Raw genomic sequence first — 18,105 nt, forward strand, 5'->3', positions numbered from 1 at the left:
CAAAGTGCTTGGATTATAGGTGTGAGCCGCCACCACCACTGTCTAATTCTTTTTTTTTTTTTTTTATTGTTGAGGATTCATTGAGGGTACAAGAAACCAGGTTACACTGATTGCATTTGTTAGGTAAAGTCCCTCTTACAATCGTCCATCACCAATTCTTAAAGAGACACTGATAGATGAATAAAAACAATGTAAATAATTGCTCATGCTGTGTGCTTGGGTGTGTGGTTATTTAAACAGTTGACAGAAGGACCACAACCACTGAATTAAACTATCAATCAGTAGCTGGTTATCTTGGGTACTTAGGGCATAGTATAATGAGACCAAGAGCAAATGTTTAATTTTTTTTTTCTATTAAGTCATATACACATAGATCATGAATACATTTATGCATTTGTGGGGTACAATGTGTTTATTTTTTATACAATTTGGAGTGCTTATATCAAACTAATTAATATTGCTTTCACCTCATTTACTTGATTATTGTGTTAAGACATTTATGTCCTATATTTGATAGATTTGATTTGTACCCTTGCAATATGCTCCATAGGTGTGGTCCCACTGTTTACCCTCCCTCTATCAGACCTCCCTCCTCTCCTCCCTTCCCCCTCTATTTTTCTCCTTCATCCTGGGCTATAGTTATGATTGTCTTTCATAAGAAAGTGTGAGTAATTATAAATTGGTTTCATAAAAGTACTGAGTACATTGGATACTTTTTCTTCCATTCTTGACATACTTTACTAAGAAGAATATGTTCCAGGTCCATCCATGTAAACATAAAAGAGGTAAAGTCTCCATCTTTTTTAAGGCTGCATAGTATTCCATGGCATACAAAAAACTACAGATGTTGGCATGGATGTGGAGAAAAGGGAACACTTCTGCACTGCTGGTGGGAATGCAAGCTAATATGTTCCTTTTGAAAAGAAGTTTGGAGAACACTCAGGATCTACAAATACACCTGCCATTGGATCCTGCAATTCCTCTACTAGGAATATAAGCAAAAGACCAAAATCACTCTGCAAAAAAGATATTTGCACCAGATTATTCATTGCAGCTCAATTCATAGTGGCCAAGTCATGGAAAAAGCCCAAGTGCCCATTGATCCATGAATGTATTAACAAATGTTTAATTTTAGATAGATTTTTCCTACTAGTTCACAGCTATAGGATAAGCCCTTGTTATTTGCTCTTTGCAAATGAGTGCTTCTTTTGTAGTAACCCTTCCTCCCCCAGCAAACAAGGAAGGAAGCAGCTAATTAAGGTAATTGTGACATCAGATACTTTCCTCGCACACTGATCACCTACTAGAGCTGTGGGAGGACATTACTTGCAGGAATTTCTAATGTGACCCTATGTCCTCCCCACCTCCCATTCCACCTGCATGACCTGCTCCAGAACCCTAGCCTCCCAGCTGCTCCTCAAGCAGGACAGGTGACAGGCCTCCTGCTACACCGCCGGCTTTGTGCCTGCCATCTTCACTGTCCTGACACTTTTACCTCAGGGCCAGCTGGGCTCCTCACCTCCTTCAAGTCTTGGCTGAGTGGACAGCCCCTCAGCAAGACCAGCCCCTCAGTGAGACCTCTGTAACTACACCGTGCCTCCTGTCCTGATTATCACCGCTATTGCTCATTGTTTTGCAGCACACTACAGCTTTCTAACACTTCATGGCACACAAGTTGTTTTGCTTGTTGGCTGTCTCTTTCCACTGGTTTAGAAGTTTGTGAAGGCAGAGATTTTTATTTTCCTTCCTTTTTTCCTTACTATCAACCCATGGATGATACCTTTATTTTAGAAAGTGGTCCTATTATTCAGGTTTCTTGATATTCAACACATTTAAGGACTCTTCCTAGAAAAGCATCAGCTAGGAACAGGAATAGATTCTGCTCCTGAAAAGACTACAAAGGAACGTGGCATGTGCCAAAGCTGAGAGTATTGATTCATGAGTCAGGCTGGTTTTGTAGCCTTTTCATGGGAAGAACTTCTTGACTGTGGAAGACTTACTCAGAGAAATGCAAAGTGCTTCCTTTTCACATCAGAGCTCCTGACAGCTCTGCACCCATTGTGTAAGGCAAGAATTTCCAGATGTTTCTGACCTTCATTCAATATATATTTTATTTTAAACTATAGAAGGAGATGGTATATCTGTGTTGTCATACTCAGGCCTTAACATGGTTCGGACATTTGTCCTCTCCAAATCTCACACTGAAATTTGATCTCCAGTGTTGGCAGGCTGGGCAGGAGGTGTTTGTGTCCTGGGGAAGGTCCCTCATAAGCAGAATGGTGCCCTCTCTAAGGTGAGAGGTGAGTTTTCTCTCTTTAGTCCACATGAGAGCTGGTTGGCTAAAAGATCCTGGCACCCTCCACTCCCTCCTACTGTCTCTCCACAAGGCACCTGCTCCCTGTGCCGTCCACCTTCTGTAGAAGCCCCTGGAAACCTCCACTAGAGCAATGCTGGTGTCAGGCTTCTTATACAGCCAGCAGAGCCATTAGCCAAGTCAGCCTCTTTTCCTTACAGACCATCCAGCCTCAGGTATTTCCTGTATAGCAGCAGAAACAGATGGACACATGCCTCATCTTCCTCAGGTGATAAGGTAAAGATCACTGAGTAGGGCTTGAAAACGATGCTGACAGTCTATAGGACCTGCCCGACTTCCCCTCATGCCCTGTACGCCTCCATGTCCAGTAGCAGTCAGCCTTGTGCAGTTGTTCAGAGATGTCTGCAGACAACCCAGCATTTCTGTCATCTCAACGTCAACTCAACGTCATGAGGCCTGAACTCAACGTTGTATTCCAGGCTGTGTTCTGCTGAACTTAATACACACTTGGCTTTTATGAGGAACATCTCCTTTGCCCGCACAGCGCAGCTGCCCAGGGGTGAGCTCCTTACTCCACAGTTGAGAATATGGAGCCTTTTCTGTGTGCAACTGGGCACTGCGGAGGGATTTGGTAGAGGGTAAAATATCCCCAAAGGTGAACCTGCAGAGGCAGTTTGAAAACAATAGAACAGATAGAAATACTTCTTCTGGAACTTTGCGATGCTAAAATTTTAAGTGTATTTCTCTAGGAGTCACCAGATGGCAAAATGATGGGAGCCACAGGTCTTGACACTGCCCTTGTTGAAAAGCCTGCACCTAGTCCCGGTGGCCTGTCAGCAGGGCCTGTGATGGGGGAGGCTGTCCCACCTGCTGTCTTCCTCACCACTGGTGGTGCGAGTTACCTAGAGAGCACAGGGTTAAACACAGTACTGACTTCCAGGAGGCACAGCCATTGACAGGCCAGAGCCCATCCTAGTCTCCAAGCAAGAAGACTATTTAGTTGAAGACGTGCTTGCTTCACTGCCTGTTTCCTCTCAAATAGACAAAATAGCGTTTTTTCCTATCTGGCTTTAGTTTTCAAGTAAATAGGTTTTATTCCCTTTTGTCTTCCCCTTTCTTTATTCTTTCTCTTTATTTCCGTTCCCTTTTGTTTCTTCATTTTTAACTAAAGATGTCCTTTAAACTACCCAAAACAAACATTATTTTTCTGGGTATCTTCAAATTACATAGAAAGATTAAGAACAATCTAAATGTATAATTTTTTATTGTGAAAATCTTCTTTGGGAAATAAGGACTTGAGTATCTTGAGTACTTCAGTATCTTCTGGGGTGAAGAACTTGTTCTTAGCTTGGACTTGAATAGTTGCATTTCTCTGTAAATATACCAGAAACCACTGCATTGTGCACCATACACAGGTGAATTTAATGGCATATAACTAAATTTCAATAAAGTTGTTAACAAATTTACCTCTTAATTATCATTGACTTACTGGAAAAATAAAATTACCAAACTCTGTCTGAGCAATTGACAATGAGGATGAGCCTGAAGCTTCAGACGCAGGAAAAGAACCTGAGGTCCACTGAGACTCCCCGTGTCATGTGGGCAGCAGCTCTCTGAGCTGTTGGATGTGGGTGTGGTTACCCTTAATGCAAACAATTTGTTCCACATAAGATATAAAGTGTCAGAGTTTTGAAATGTTCTACTTCATTGTAGTAGAACATGTACATGTTCACAGGACAATGTTCCTCTCACTTGCATTTTGCTTTCTGAGTGGAGTTGTGAATCGGGCATTGGAAATTTGCTCATAAATCCAAGTAGACCCACAGAAGAGTGTCAGACACATTTTCATTACCTGTCAAGTGTCAGAGTAGAAAAATATCTGAGAAATCCCAGGGAAAAATTCAAGTTTAAATTCAAGTTGCTAAATGGCAAAGAGCCGATTGATTTTTCTTTGTACATTCCCAAATCTTCTATTTCTTCCTGGCCTTCTGCAGCTTGAACTGATGAGACAGCAGTGTTTCCCAAACTTACCCACACACAGAAATATTTATTTTGAAATACTTAGCATTTTTGAGAAGAACAGTGTTCCCAGAACTCAGTGAGTTCTAACTTGCCTGAGCACTGAGAGTTTCTGCAGGCTGAGAATGGGGGTGATGTGTGCACCAGGGGAGAGGAGCTCACTCATGGGTAAGCCACAAGGAGACCTCTTGCTGTCCCCTTCTTCTCCATGTGGATATGTAAGAGATTGCCTTGAAGCTGTATAGCCATTGTTCAGTCTAGTATCTCTTAAATTTTAATGTACCTATGAATTGCCTGTTAAAAGTTCAAATTTTAGGCTTGGCACTCGTAGCTCAGTGGTTAGAGTGTAAGCCATATAAACCCGGGGATGGCAGGTTTGAACCTGGCCTGGGCCTGCTAAACAACAATGACAACTACAAAAAAATAGCTGGGTGTTGTGGTGGGCACCTGTAGTCCCAGCTACTTTGGAAGCTGAAGCAAGAGAATCACTTGAGCCAAGATTTCCAAGCCCAATCTCTTGAGGCAAGAGAATCACTTGAGTTTGAGGTTGCTGTGAGCTGTGATGCATAGCACTCTACAGAGGGTGACATCATGAGACTCTCAAAAAAAAAGTTTACATTTTCAATTAATGACTCTGGGGTGGGTCCCAAGATTAAGCATTTCCGACAAACTCTGGATGATGTCATGACTCTTGGTCCAGGGGCTATTTTTGTGTGGCAAAGGCTTAGATACAATTAGATTAGAGATACTTGACATTTGTAGACAGACAGAGTGATTTTGTTGAAGGAGTGATCTGAGACACCAAAATATTTATCACTTTATCATCTAAGACTAGCCCTAAGGTCATAGAAAGAAAAGTCACCTATGGACCCACAGCTTAGGGCATGGCAACTTTTTTTTTTTTTTTTTGCAGTTTTTGACCAGGGCTAGATTTGAACCCGCCACCTCCAGCATATGGGGCCTGTGCCCTACCCTTTTGAGCCACAGGCACCGCCCAGGGCATGGCAACTTTTAAGGCTAACAGTGAAAGAACCAGACCAGAGCCATCTGAGGAGTTAAGTTTCACTTTCCTCACCATTTCACTCAGAAAGTTTCACTTTCCAGACAAGCCCAGGCAAGCCCAGGCAATTCTCCGAAATCATGAGACAACCGCCCACCAATCAGGGACCCCCCACCTAACCAATCCAGAAGCGCCCCCTTTGTTTCAAGCTTTGCATGCCCACCCGCTCTGCCGGACTATAAGAACCCCCTGCTCTAGAGCTCAAGGCTCCTGGCTTGAGTCCCTGGGAGTCCCTGGGAGTCCCTGGGAGCAGAGTCCCTGGAAGCCCAAGCTTGAGCTTGCAATAAAAGGCCCTTTTGCTTTTGCATCGGACTTGGTTCCCTGGTGGTCTTTGTGAGGGATTTCAAGATCTGGGCACAACAAAAGAAAAGCCACATTTTTGCTAAACTCCCTAATAATAGGAAGCCATGAGGAAAATTGTGGGACTTTTGTTACCTCTGTTTTTTGACCTGGGCCTTTACAATTGTGGCCAGGCAGAGATGGGCCTTATAAACATTCTTTCCTCATAAGCCAGTTCCAATCAGCCTACAGAGACTACACACAAACTTTGTGTTCAACTTTTGACTTAAAGCATCAAATTACACCTCATTTTAATGCTCATAAGGCACCAAGGTCAACTGAGATGTATGTTGCAAGTATGTTTACCAGCTGCACAGGTACTCGGCTCCCCTCCTAAATATGTAGAACCTCCTGAAACTTGCTAAGTGTGTCTGACTCTATTGTGTAACACAGGCCTGGGTTAAGGCATAAGCCTAATCTGCCCTCCCATCTTCAGAGACAGTCTTAGTCCACAGCAAAGATGATCTTTTCCCAGTTTGCAAACTGATGTCACCAACATACTCCCTCCTATCTAGCCATCCTGCTGGCGTTTGGATGACTAAGGCATAGTAGATTCTTTGTTTCCTGAAGTCCAAGTCCAAGGACAATCCTCCTTTGCTGCTGGATAAAAACTAGACATTCCATACCTTAACTTATCACTTCACCAAAGTATATAGACCCTATATTACAGAATTACAGTCATAGGCACATTTTGGTCAACCATGGACTGCACATGGGGACAAGGGCCCTGTAAGATTTTTTTTTTTTTTTTTTTTGGCAGGGGCTGGGTTTGAACCTGCCACCTCTAGCATATGGGGCCAGCTCTCTACCCCTCTGAGCCACAGGCACTGCCTGTCCTGTAAGATTTTAATGCCTTATTTTTGTCATACCTTTTCTGTGTTTAGATATGTTTTGATATGCAAATATTTACCACAGTGCTATATTGGCTGTAAGAATGGAGAGGTGGGTAAGATGTAGCAGAAGAAAGATAAAAGAAGTGGATTTTAAATGGACAGGTTAAAAAAGTAAAAATCTATTAATAAAGGGCCTAACTGAAGAAAGACATGTGAGCACCTACTGGGAAATATAAGTTACAGATGATGATCAAATAGAGAACTCAGGAATGAACTGGGACTTCCTCCCGGGAGCTGATTGAGGGTATTACTGGTGATTCATGTGAAGAGTGGGGGCTGGAATCCGAGACCATTTACCACTTGAAACGGCTTATTCTATTTAACTGTATCCGGTAAATGATGATTGTTCTCAGAGGAAAAGAAACGTGGCTTCTGGTGAATTGTGCACCAAATCCAAATTCAAATACTCTTGGGTAATATTTAGTCGTATCAATATATATATATATATATTTTTTTTGTAGAATATATAAAGTGAGAATATATCTCACTTTATTGCCCTCAGTAGAGTGCCATGGCATCACACAGCTCACAGCAACCTCCAACTCCTGGGCTGAAGCGATTCTCCTGCCTCAGTCTCCCGAGTATCTGGGACTACAGGTGCCCGCCACAACGCCCAGCCATTTTTTGGTTTGCAGTTCAGCCGGGGCCGGGTTTGAACCCGCCACCCTCAGTATATGGGGCTGGCGCCTTACCGACTGAGCCACAGGCACTGCCTGTATCAATATATTTTTAAAAACAATATCTTGTACTCAGCCCCTTTTGAATTTAATCCTATTGGCTTCTTGCCCAGACTGTCTTCAGAAGCAGAGGAAAGATTTAAGCGTTTTCGGGATAATTTTGTGTCATGATGAAATGTATAGAGTTCTAAAGTCTACAGAATGAATATTTTTGAGGCCTATTCTAGAGAGTGCATTCTTTAGAGGCTGTGAAAAGTACTGCAGATACATTCTGTTTTCAATGATCTGTTCATTAAATGAATGTACACAGCGAGAGAATAGGGGGAATGGGCTGGGTCAGAAGGTGGGGTAATATTGGCTTTGTGTGCTCTGTGAATATTGGCTTTTTTTTTTTTTCTTTATTGAGACAAGGCCTCACTTTCTCACCTAGGTTGTAGAGCAGTGGTGGAATCGTAGCTCACTGACCGCAAACTCTTGGGCTCAAATGGTCCAACCACCTCAACCTCCCAGGTAGCTGATCCTACAGGCACCTGCCAACATGCCCATCTAATTTTTTTTTTTTTATTTCTTGCTTTTGTAGAGATGTGGTCTCACTATGTTGCCTAGGCTGATGTAAAACTCCTGGCCTCAAGTGATCCTCCCTCCAAGGCCTCTCAAAGTGCCGGATTGTGGGCATGAGACCTGCCACACCTGGCCATTGCTATGGTCTTTAGCATTGGCAAGTAGAGTCACATCCATAAGGGATTCCTTTCCATATGCTGAAAATGTACATGTTTACTCAGTTTCTGTTGTTTTTATAAAAAACTTACCCTGAAACACTATCCATGTCCAGATGCCTGTACTTTTAATTACCACACAGATAATACAGAATGGTAATGTAGTGCAGTAGTGATAACAACTATAAGTTCTATAATTAGATCGACCCACATGACCAATAGCAAGTGATGAAATCTGAGACTTACTTTCCACCTTTACAAACTAAGAATTATCATAACCTCAAGGTTCAGAGGTTAAATGCAGTGCTGTTTATATAGTACTTAGAACTCTGGTGTGTGTTCAATAAGTCATGAATTCTATATTCTTCTTCTATGTAAAACCTAGTCTTCGCTGGAAATAATATAAATTGTTATATATGATACATACACCATATCACATGATATGACATTAAAGTTAACTACTTTTAATTTTAAGATATTTCACTGACAGTTAAAAATTATATATATTCAAGGTGCACATGTAATATAATATTTTAAGGTAACATTTTGTAAAATTGATAGCATTTGTTAGAATCATAAAGTGTGAGTAGTGGAATGAAGCTTCAGGAAATATGCACTCCAGTATGGTGCCCCATGTGTGAATTAATGTACACAGCTATGATTTAATAAAAAAAAAACAAAGAAAGAAATATGCACTCCAACTTGCCACCTGTGTAAAGGAACATACAGAGAGGGCAGGTGGTGGCACAGAGGGCACCCGGCCTCCCAGGTTTTCATCTGTGCTCTTTCTCTGAGGCTTCCCTGGTGTTTGCAACTAGGACATGCTCTATGCTCTATATTGAATGAATGTTGAAAAAACTAATAGCCATTAAGTACTTATTAATGGCTATAAAGTACATTAAGTATTTATTAATGAGGGGAGCATTTTTAAAATGGCCAAAGAATTACCCTTGCCTTGAGGTGCTTATTACCTCCAGGGATGGGCTTTTGGCAGCATTTCCTACCCTTGAACATACCTTTCTATTGAAACATTCCTTTTCTTTTGATTTTCATGATTCTGTACTCTTTATCTTTCTGGCCCACCCTCATTTTTCAGGGCTTTGTGATGGCTCACTCTGCTGCTCAGACCCGAGTGTCCACCCAGACTGTCCTGCATGTCCTTTGCAGCTGGTCTGTTCAGTCAGCTCGTTACCATCAAAGCTTTCTTTGATTCCTGTGCACAAATTATTGAGGATCTGAGAAAGTAAATTCCCGCGACTTTCCAGAAGGCCTGGTCCTGCTGCTTGAACACCTGCATTTTTACAAGTGCCCTGGGAATGTGGACAAGACACATCGAGGCCACACTCTGTGTATGTACCCTCTGTAGACGCGGCTGATCAGCGCCTGATTCCTAGACCGACACCGGCCACGTCCTGCATGGTCTCTGTGGATATTCAGAGCTCCACTGCCATAGGACTGAACTGACTGTCTTCTCCTTTCTGAACCTCTTGACCCTCTCCTGTCCTGGCAAATAGGCCCTTTTGTGGCATTTTCTTTCTCAGTAGATGGTATCAGCATTCACCAACCGATTCATATGGAAAACCTGGAAATCACACTTCGCACAGCCCTCACCCCAAGTCCTGTTGAATGCCAGGTCCCCATGTAGCATCACTGAGCCATCCACAACTGTACTGCTTTCCTCTCACCCCCTCCTCCTTCTCTGAAACATTGAACATTCTCCAGTTGGTCCCCCTTCATGGATGGAAACTTCCCTCTCCATAGCAAGCCAGCACGATCTTTTAAAACTCCTCAAGTCTTCACCAGCTCTGCATTTCTCTAAGGGAACATCCTTTATGTGCTTTTCAAGGACCAGCACGATCTGATTCCTGCTTGCATTTAAGTTCCTGCTGACATAATAATTCCTCAACCTCTCATGAGCACCTAGAGTCGTTTGATCCATTCTGTTATCATACTTATTTCAGTGTCATCTTATTAAACAAATCAAAATGAAATTATACATTTTATGTTAATCAGCAATGTGGTTGCCATTTGGCTAGGGAGGTTGTGGGTTTTAGTAAAGATAAGTAAAGTAAAATAAAGTAAAATTTTGGCTCTGCTGAGATTTCCACAGAATAAATATTTGCAATGACAGTTGCTTCCATTTATCTTAATTAATCAAAGCTCTTACACTTTTCTTCATAGCACTTACAGCCAACTACATATAAACAGAGGGGAATTTTCTTATTTAATTATTTTTAGTGTCTTCCCAATAAGCAACATGAAGACAAGGTCCATGTCTTTCTGTTCCAAATCTGCATGTTGGCACCTAACACTCCTACAGATCAGATATGCAGAGAGTAGATATTTGCTCCCTGACTGAACACTGAATGAAAAAAATCTAATAAAGGTCATAGGATAAATATCATGAAAAGATTTACAAATAAAGTAATTGGATGGGTAGGATTCAAGTAGTTTCTTCTTCCTTCCTTCCTTCCTTCTTTGAGATCTAGTGTCACTCTGTCACTCTGGGTAGCCTGCTGTGGCAGCATCATAGCTCACAGGAACCTCAAACTCCTGGGTTCAAGTAATTCTCCTGCCTCAGCATTCTGAGTAGCTGGGACTATAGGCACCCACCACAATATCCAGCTAGTATGTTTGTTTTTTCTTCTATTTTTAGTAGAGACAGGGTCTCACTCTTGCTCTTGCTGGTCTGGAACTCCTGAGCTCAAGGGATTCTCCCACTTCAGCCTCCTAGAGTGCAGAAGTTAGAGGCGTGAATCACTGCACTTGGCCTCAAAGTGGTTTATTTCACCACATGACATTAAACGTCACTCAAGCAAGAGCATTTTGCGTTTTCTAGTGAACAATTGTGGACTGGAGTGACTATCCATCCTAGGGAACCAGTAGCTTGTACAGTGTTGAAAGCTGTGGGTCTGGATGGATTGTACAGAATGCAAGTGGAACTACAGAAGGGCGGTGCTTCGAAGCCCTCAAACTTTGTGGGGGCAGGAAAATAAGGATGTAGTAAGAGAAACTGTTAAAATAGCAACTTTTGAGCACTCAGGCAGGAGAAAAACTAGGAGAGAATGGTGCTTTGAGGTTTTGCGAAGCTCGTGTCTCAAGGAAAGAATAGTCTCCTGTGGGGGGGCCAAGCGCACCTGAGACCTGGTCACTGCATTTGCAACGTGGAGGATCAGTGAGAGCAAGACAGAGCTATTTCAGGACCATGGAGACAAGAGCCTTTTTGTAACCAGAAAAGAGATAATAGGCTAAAGACAAAAATGCTTATTATACCATGTGACCTAGAAAGTCCATCTGCAGCAACAGGCCCAGGAGAAACCCTTGCCTGTTTGCATCATTGGACCTGTTCTAGAACGTGCAGAGCTGTGTTATATGTTCTGGAAAAATACCAGAAGAGTGGATGTTTAAGTTATAGAGGACTCCTACAATGGAATGCCATGTAGCTATGAGCATGAACTAAACTACACATACATACATATATGTGTGTGTATATTTGTGTGTACCTATGTAAATATGTGTGTATGTGTGTGTGTGTATGTGTGTATGTGTGTGTATATGTATGTTTTTAGCTACGTACCCATGAGTGGTAAAACTATGAAAAAATGAAAATATCACGCCAGGTAAGTTACATTGGGCAAGGTGGAGAGAGGTCAGTTATAGGACAGGATATATTTGTGGAGATGCCTCAAAAACTGAAATTTTATTTGTTCAAAAGAATAGAGTTCTTCAAGTTGTAGCAATATCTTTTAAGGAATTTGGACCAAATGACTGTAAGTTTCCTTACAGTGGCAGACACTGGGTCTCTGCCTCAGGATGTATTTTAGGTGCCAACAATCGTGGAGGTGTTTCTGAGGACATGGCTTGCAGGTGCCTTCTGGAGGACACATTAGCAGTGAACAGGGGGGAATTTGCTGGAAAACATGTGCCCCCAGAGGACTGGTTGCACCTCTCATGTATCATAATGCAGGCCGTCCCAGACCACCCTTAGGAAGACATTTATGCCAGATGTGGCCACTGTTTTAGCATGCAGCCCAGGGTTTTTATGCAAAAACTTGTACTTTAAATGCACTATTTTAGTACTCCATGTCTGCAAAGACAAATTCACCCCAGCTGCATAAATTCTATTAAGATATATATTTTTGCATTAACAATTTACAATTTTAAGCATGGTTTGAGGAAGTTAAAATAGTAATTCAAAATCCAGGACTAAACAACAGGCGGAGTTTGGGATGCATTTTTGACAGTGATGGCTTCCCCCGCTTTTGTCTCATGTTCTTCTGGGCTGTTGGGAGGCATCTGATTGGTTTTGGCACATCCCTGTGGTGAATTCATCATATGAGCACAGACAAAAGGGTAGTGAATGGAAACAAGATTTGTTAGGTGGGAGGAACCTGCTAGGACTTGCCTGTTCCTGATACGCTCCTTCACCCTAATTTTTTCCCCAAACCACATTCTGAATTTCAGTATATGTCTTTATTATATTTCCCCAACCTCATTTCACAGTTTTTGTATAATCTTGGTGGACCCGAGAGAATCAGAAATGCCCAAGAATCTGACATGAGTGAATGGCTGCCCTGGCCCCTGACCCTGTGGCAGGATTTTCTTCAAAAAGGAGAGAACAGGAATATTCCACCTTTGCAAACCTCAGGAGAGGACAACTTGGAAAAGTCTGGGAGTTTAATTTTTGTATAGAAGCAATCAAACCACCCAAGGCAGCCTATTCTCAGCCAAAGGTATTTCAGAATTATCTGTAGATTTATCTAAAATTATACAAAAATTACTTAGACAACTTAAAAAATAGATTATACAATTCTATTTCCTTTCACCTCCCTGATTCAGATACCCTGTTACTAATTATTAGTAATAAAGATAGCCTAAAAGATAAAATATTCCTACGGCCTCTAGAAAGGAATTGGCAAAGTTGGCTGTAATTGAGTGTCAAAGTTCCTGTGCATGATAGACACATTTAGAAATTAGACTGATTCAAACCATTCTGAAAACATACATATCTTTCATTATTTGCCCCATTTATGTCTTCCTTTATTTTCCTGTGAATAACATTTTGATGTATATTTAGCTGCTTTATAAGAGAATAAATTTTTAAAAAATTAGCGAAATTTCTTTAAAGTTAAAATGGTTTAGCAAAATACAATCTAAATTGTTTTGTTATTCCAATGCACATTTACACTGTTCTAGAAAGTTTGGGAATAATGAGAAAATATAATTCATAAGGTCACTAATTTAATACAACAAACCTAATTAGCTTTTCACTAGACTTTTTCACATGTATAGTTTTACATAGTTATAGCTGATAAGTAAATATAATTTTGTGATTTGCTTTTGTCATATCAAATGAAAACATATTTAATATATAAATAACTTCATAGTTTTTAACCTATTTTAACAAATTCCTCATATTAATTGTATGAATGTGAGAGCACTTTATTTTATTTTCTTCTATTGTTGGAAACTTACTCTATACATATATATGAAATGCACATGATTGTACATATATTTTTATTATTTGAAATGGTTTGACTTTTGATTTTTTCAGTGTTCAAGAGGCTTAAATTCAACTGCACTTATCATAGCCAATGCATTGTCCATGTTTTTATTTTCAATATCATTTCATTTTCAACATTATCATCATGTTTTTCTGTGTTCACAGTAAAACAATATGTACAATGTACATATTCAAAGGCACAGGTAAACACATCAAATTATGTAATGATTTCACTGTTTTAATTAAGATTGTAATATTTGACTACAGTTATATCACAATTTGCTGCTTTTTTATGAAAAAGTACATGGAAATAATTGTTCATTACCGATAAAACTGGACAAATATTATTTTTTCTTAAGTATTATCAAGACCTTTCTTGAAAATAATGATTCTACAACTATTTAAAAGTTAATGAAATACTGTCTTTACATTATTAAGATGGATGTAAGGATTCAGTGTGTATTTCATAGCTAATAATGAGACTGTGATGGAAGTTAAGATGAAGAATCTTCAACAAGTTTTCAAATAATAGAAAAATTGTTTACTGATTACATTTTAAAAATCCACACATTATTTTTTGAAAAGTTAAACATGAGAAGCAAAAATACTTCCTTATTTAAAGGTATGTTGTCTAATGCTAAGCCATCCTTTTAGAGTACTCACTATGTAAAAAATTTAGTCAAGCAGCCAAGTGCCTTATCTAAACAATATAACCTAAATAATATATAAGCATTTCAATAAAGTTTTCAGAGAAATAACTAGAAGCTTGCCAGATATGTCCAGAACTTCTCAGGCTTCTATTTTTCATGTGTGAAGTGCTCTCAGATATAGTAAATCTTTTAGTAAATCTTTTAGAGCTGAGAACCAAAAACAGGACTTACCTATACATTTTAATCCTTAATGAAGAGGTCTTTTTCCTGTCTTTCCAACTGCTTTCAGGGTCCCACTCAAATGAAAGACTCTCATGTGTTATGTGTGATCTGTAGCTGAAGACAAAGGAGGAAATCCCATATAATTAAAGCCCAACTTGCTGAACAAGTCTGAAGGGATCAACTTGAACCCATAGTATGACTTGAATGAATCAGAAACAGACAGGAAACTTCACAAATGAGTTAGAATTTTGTGTATTCTGATAAACTGTGATTAAATACAATTGTGGGTGACAGGTATGTTTTGAAACTCTGCCACTACTTCACATTTTTAATTCAAGAGAATGTGATACTTTTGTCCAAGTTATTATATTGTCACAGCAAGCCAGGAACTATCGGAATGTACTTCCCATACACTAATGGTAACTATCTTGAATTGCCAGTCTGTGGAAAGTACTGTTTTTCTCATAATATATGAACAAGAGCAGGAATTTAGCAGGTGCACAAAACAGTGGACAGGAAACAGAATGGTAGGAACTAGAAGGCACCTCGTTTTTTCCCAAATACTGTCTTTTGGAAAAAGCCGCCTAACAGACTACTGCCAGAAGGAAGGTGGACAGAGGAAGACGGGGGTGTGGTCAGGGTTTGTAGGCAAACCAGAGCCAAGAAAATGGGCCAGCACAGCAGGGGCAGGTGGGGCATCCCCTCTCTGCCCCAGACCAGGAGACTAGTTCCGCATGTGACTGGGGAATCGCTAATAGAATTAGATTGGGTGCTGAAATGTAAACACCAGTTTCACCTTTTTCACCAATAAATTGTGTGCCTTAAGGAAAAAAACAAAAAAACACTTAGTCCTCCAGGCGCCTAAGTGTGGACTGACAAAGTGGGAGGCAGAGTCAGGGAGCCTCACAGGGAGCCTCACTGAACTGGGCTTATCCAGCACTGCTGACAGATGATGGTTAATAAAGTTATTGCAAGACTACAACTTGGGATGTGCGTCGACCCACACATATTCTACATGATGAGCAACCAGACCGTGAAAAGAGGAGTACGTGGCTCTTTATTACCCTTCCTAAATACAATTTTAGACTCTGTATCTCACACTTGTAATTTTGCCTTGCTCTTTTTAATAAAATAAAATGAAATGATATTTAAATTTTTTTTTAAAAAGGTGTCTAAACAAAACATTTTCGTTTCACATGTTAACTTCGAGTACATTTACATACAGCTGTGTCATGTCCTAGTGTATAACTTGCTTTTTACACTTAATGGTATTTCATAGGTATGTTCCTATTGCTAATTTTTATTTTTAGAAACTATACATTTATAACTTTGTGTTTTATATAACTTCAAACTCACAAATAAGTATCTAGATTAATCAATTATTAATAATTTTAATAGCTGCATGTTAAAGGGAGAATCATATTATACTGAATGGACTCATTATAAAATAATGAAATTTATCTTTTACTGTGAAGTATTTAGACATTTTCTATTTTTTATTGTAGATGATTCATTTAATGACCACCTTCACAAACATAGTTCTTTTTTTTGCCCTATAGCTAAGTTTTTCCTCAGAATAAATTAGAGTCTTATTGGGCTAAATGATTTAAATGTTTTAATGGATTTAAAAAATTAACTTTTGTTTTATTAATTTTTCTAGGATTTTAAGTGTTACCTTTTATTTTTCATTTATATCACTCTTCCCTAACTATGCAGTCTTTTTCTTGTACATCTTTGTATTTCCTGGAATATGTGGGTAAGACCTTTCTACCTGGCAAGTGCTTTGTCAACATGTATTATTTGGATGTCCAATGACTTCATGGGTAAGTACAGGCCTGGGTGCCTGTGACTTTCACAGTAGAGCTGGGGCTGAGTCAGGGGAGTGTCCTGGGGAAGCTGAATTCAGTCTAAAGTGACTTCCTGTATGTCTGTGATGAGCCTACACAAGGTGAAAGTAGAGCACAGAATTATGGTTATGAGGCAAAGGGACTGCTCACTGGGGACCTGGCAGGCGTTATCACTTGGGCTGCTGGTCCTGAGAGGGTGGCGAGATAAGGCTTGAGCTGTGCTGCTAAGGGGCAGCCATTGTCAGAATAAGGAATGTAGAGTCACGTTATATGAAAAATACAAAAATACAAGTCCTCTTGGGAGAGTAACCCCCTTCATTCTGTTATAGGCTTGATTTGTGACTGTCCAACCAGAAGAATAATAAAACTTGAATAGTCATGAAACCAAGGCACCCCACTGGAGCAGGCTGACAAAAACAGTCTTCAGGGAGATAGAGACCCTTTATTTTCATGGAAAACTAACTGTGTAATAAGAAGCATTGAGATTTGTTCTTTTGCCTGCCATGGCTGAGGGAGAGAGGTGGTAGTAAAGAGACTCTCTTTAAATCATTCAATCTTATACTCTGGACATATTTCTCCCCAAATGTGTCTAATACAACCACCTGGTTTTGAAGGAAGTATGAATCATTCAATGGAACCTGTTTTAACAACAACGCAGAAAAAACAACCCAAATCAGATGATCTAATAGGTGTGTGCCAGCAGGATTTTGTCAGGAGTCACATGGCTTTGGTAGGTAATGACTTTGTCCTGAGCTCCCTCTCACAGCTACTGTAAAGACAGAAAAAGAAAGATAACAAATATGCCCACCATTTTAAAGCAGTAAGAAGTTACTTAATACAAGTATTTATATTCATTATAAATTCTAATTAAAAATTAGGTAATAATCAGATTTGGGGAGTATGTCTAAATTTACATTTTTTATTTTTCTATATTTTACTTTTTTATGAAGTAAGAACACTAAGCAACTAAATTTAATTTTGTGGATTATGACTGGTGGAAGTAGCTGGAGGTAAGAGGATAAACACAAGAGAACAAGGCTTCAAGGCAGGATGTCTTCAGGGTTTGTGTCTTCAAGGCTGTGTCTTCAGGCATGATGTCTCCAGGAACAGCGTTCCCTGGAGCCAGACACACCTTGAATAAAATCTGGACCTTTCTGTTTACAGAGAGTTGTGAGAATTACATTAATTCAAGTCAAATCAGAGGAACTAATGGATTTCACGCTTCCACACATTCAGCAGTTCGCCCCGTGCTTGTTCTAGAGGCTGTGTGTGTGCTTGTATGTGTGTGTGCTGCTTGTGCTCATGTGTGTGTGCACATGTGCCATATATGTGCATGTGTGAGTGTGCTTGTACATACGTCTGCATGCTTATGTGTATGTGTGCCTTGTATGTGCATATGTGAGTGTGTGCACATGTGTGCACATGTGTAGGGTTACAGAGCTGAAAGTGGAGTGCCCCTGGGCATTTCCAAAATGTCCCTTCTCTAGGTGCATGCATTACTTTGCCTTTCCAACCCTATCTTAGCCCAAGGAGTCTGTGCGAACATGGTTTAAGAAATCCAACACCCAGGACAAGGTGTAAGGGCTTCTGTGTTGTCTTGTGCTTTCCACATGTAGGTGTTTTTTAGCTAATTTTTAGTAGTATGAGGTCAGAGAAGTGCCCTGATTGGGTGTCCTACACCTCTCTCCGAAGGCCCCACAGCAGCACCCTTGAGTTGCCCAGAGTCATTTTCTTCTGTGGACAATGAGTTCCACCTCTGCACATGTGAGCAAATTTGACTCATGCTTTTTCTCCATATCCAGAGATCAGATCGAATGAATATAATACATCTAATGTATAACACCATCAATCATTTCACCTACGTA

General features: G+C 40.2%; 1 protein-coding gene across 1 annotated transcript in view; it reads right to left on the minus strand.

The window, feature by feature from the left end:
• Positions 1 to 14,500, minus strand: part of TMPRSS11D (transmembrane serine protease 11D) — a 65,166-nt gene extending 50,666 nt beyond the window's left edge. Inside the window, exon 1 of the mRNA XM_053583501.1 lies at positions 14,403 to 14,500. Coding sequence (XP_053439476.1) covers positions 14,403 to 14,410 — 8 coding nt within the window. The 5' untranslated portion in view covers positions 14,411 to 14,500. The remainder of the gene's footprint in view (positions 1 to 14,402) is intronic.
• Between the last annotated feature and the right edge of the window lie 3,605 nt (positions 14,501 to 18,105).

The sequence above is a fragment of the Nycticebus coucang genome, chromosome 1 (assembly GCF_027406575.1).
Source record: "Nycticebus coucang isolate mNycCou1 chromosome 1, mNycCou1.pri, whole genome shotgun sequence".
NCBI classification, from domain to species: domain Eukaryota; kingdom Metazoa; phylum Chordata; class Mammalia; order Primates; family Lorisidae; genus Nycticebus; species Nycticebus coucang.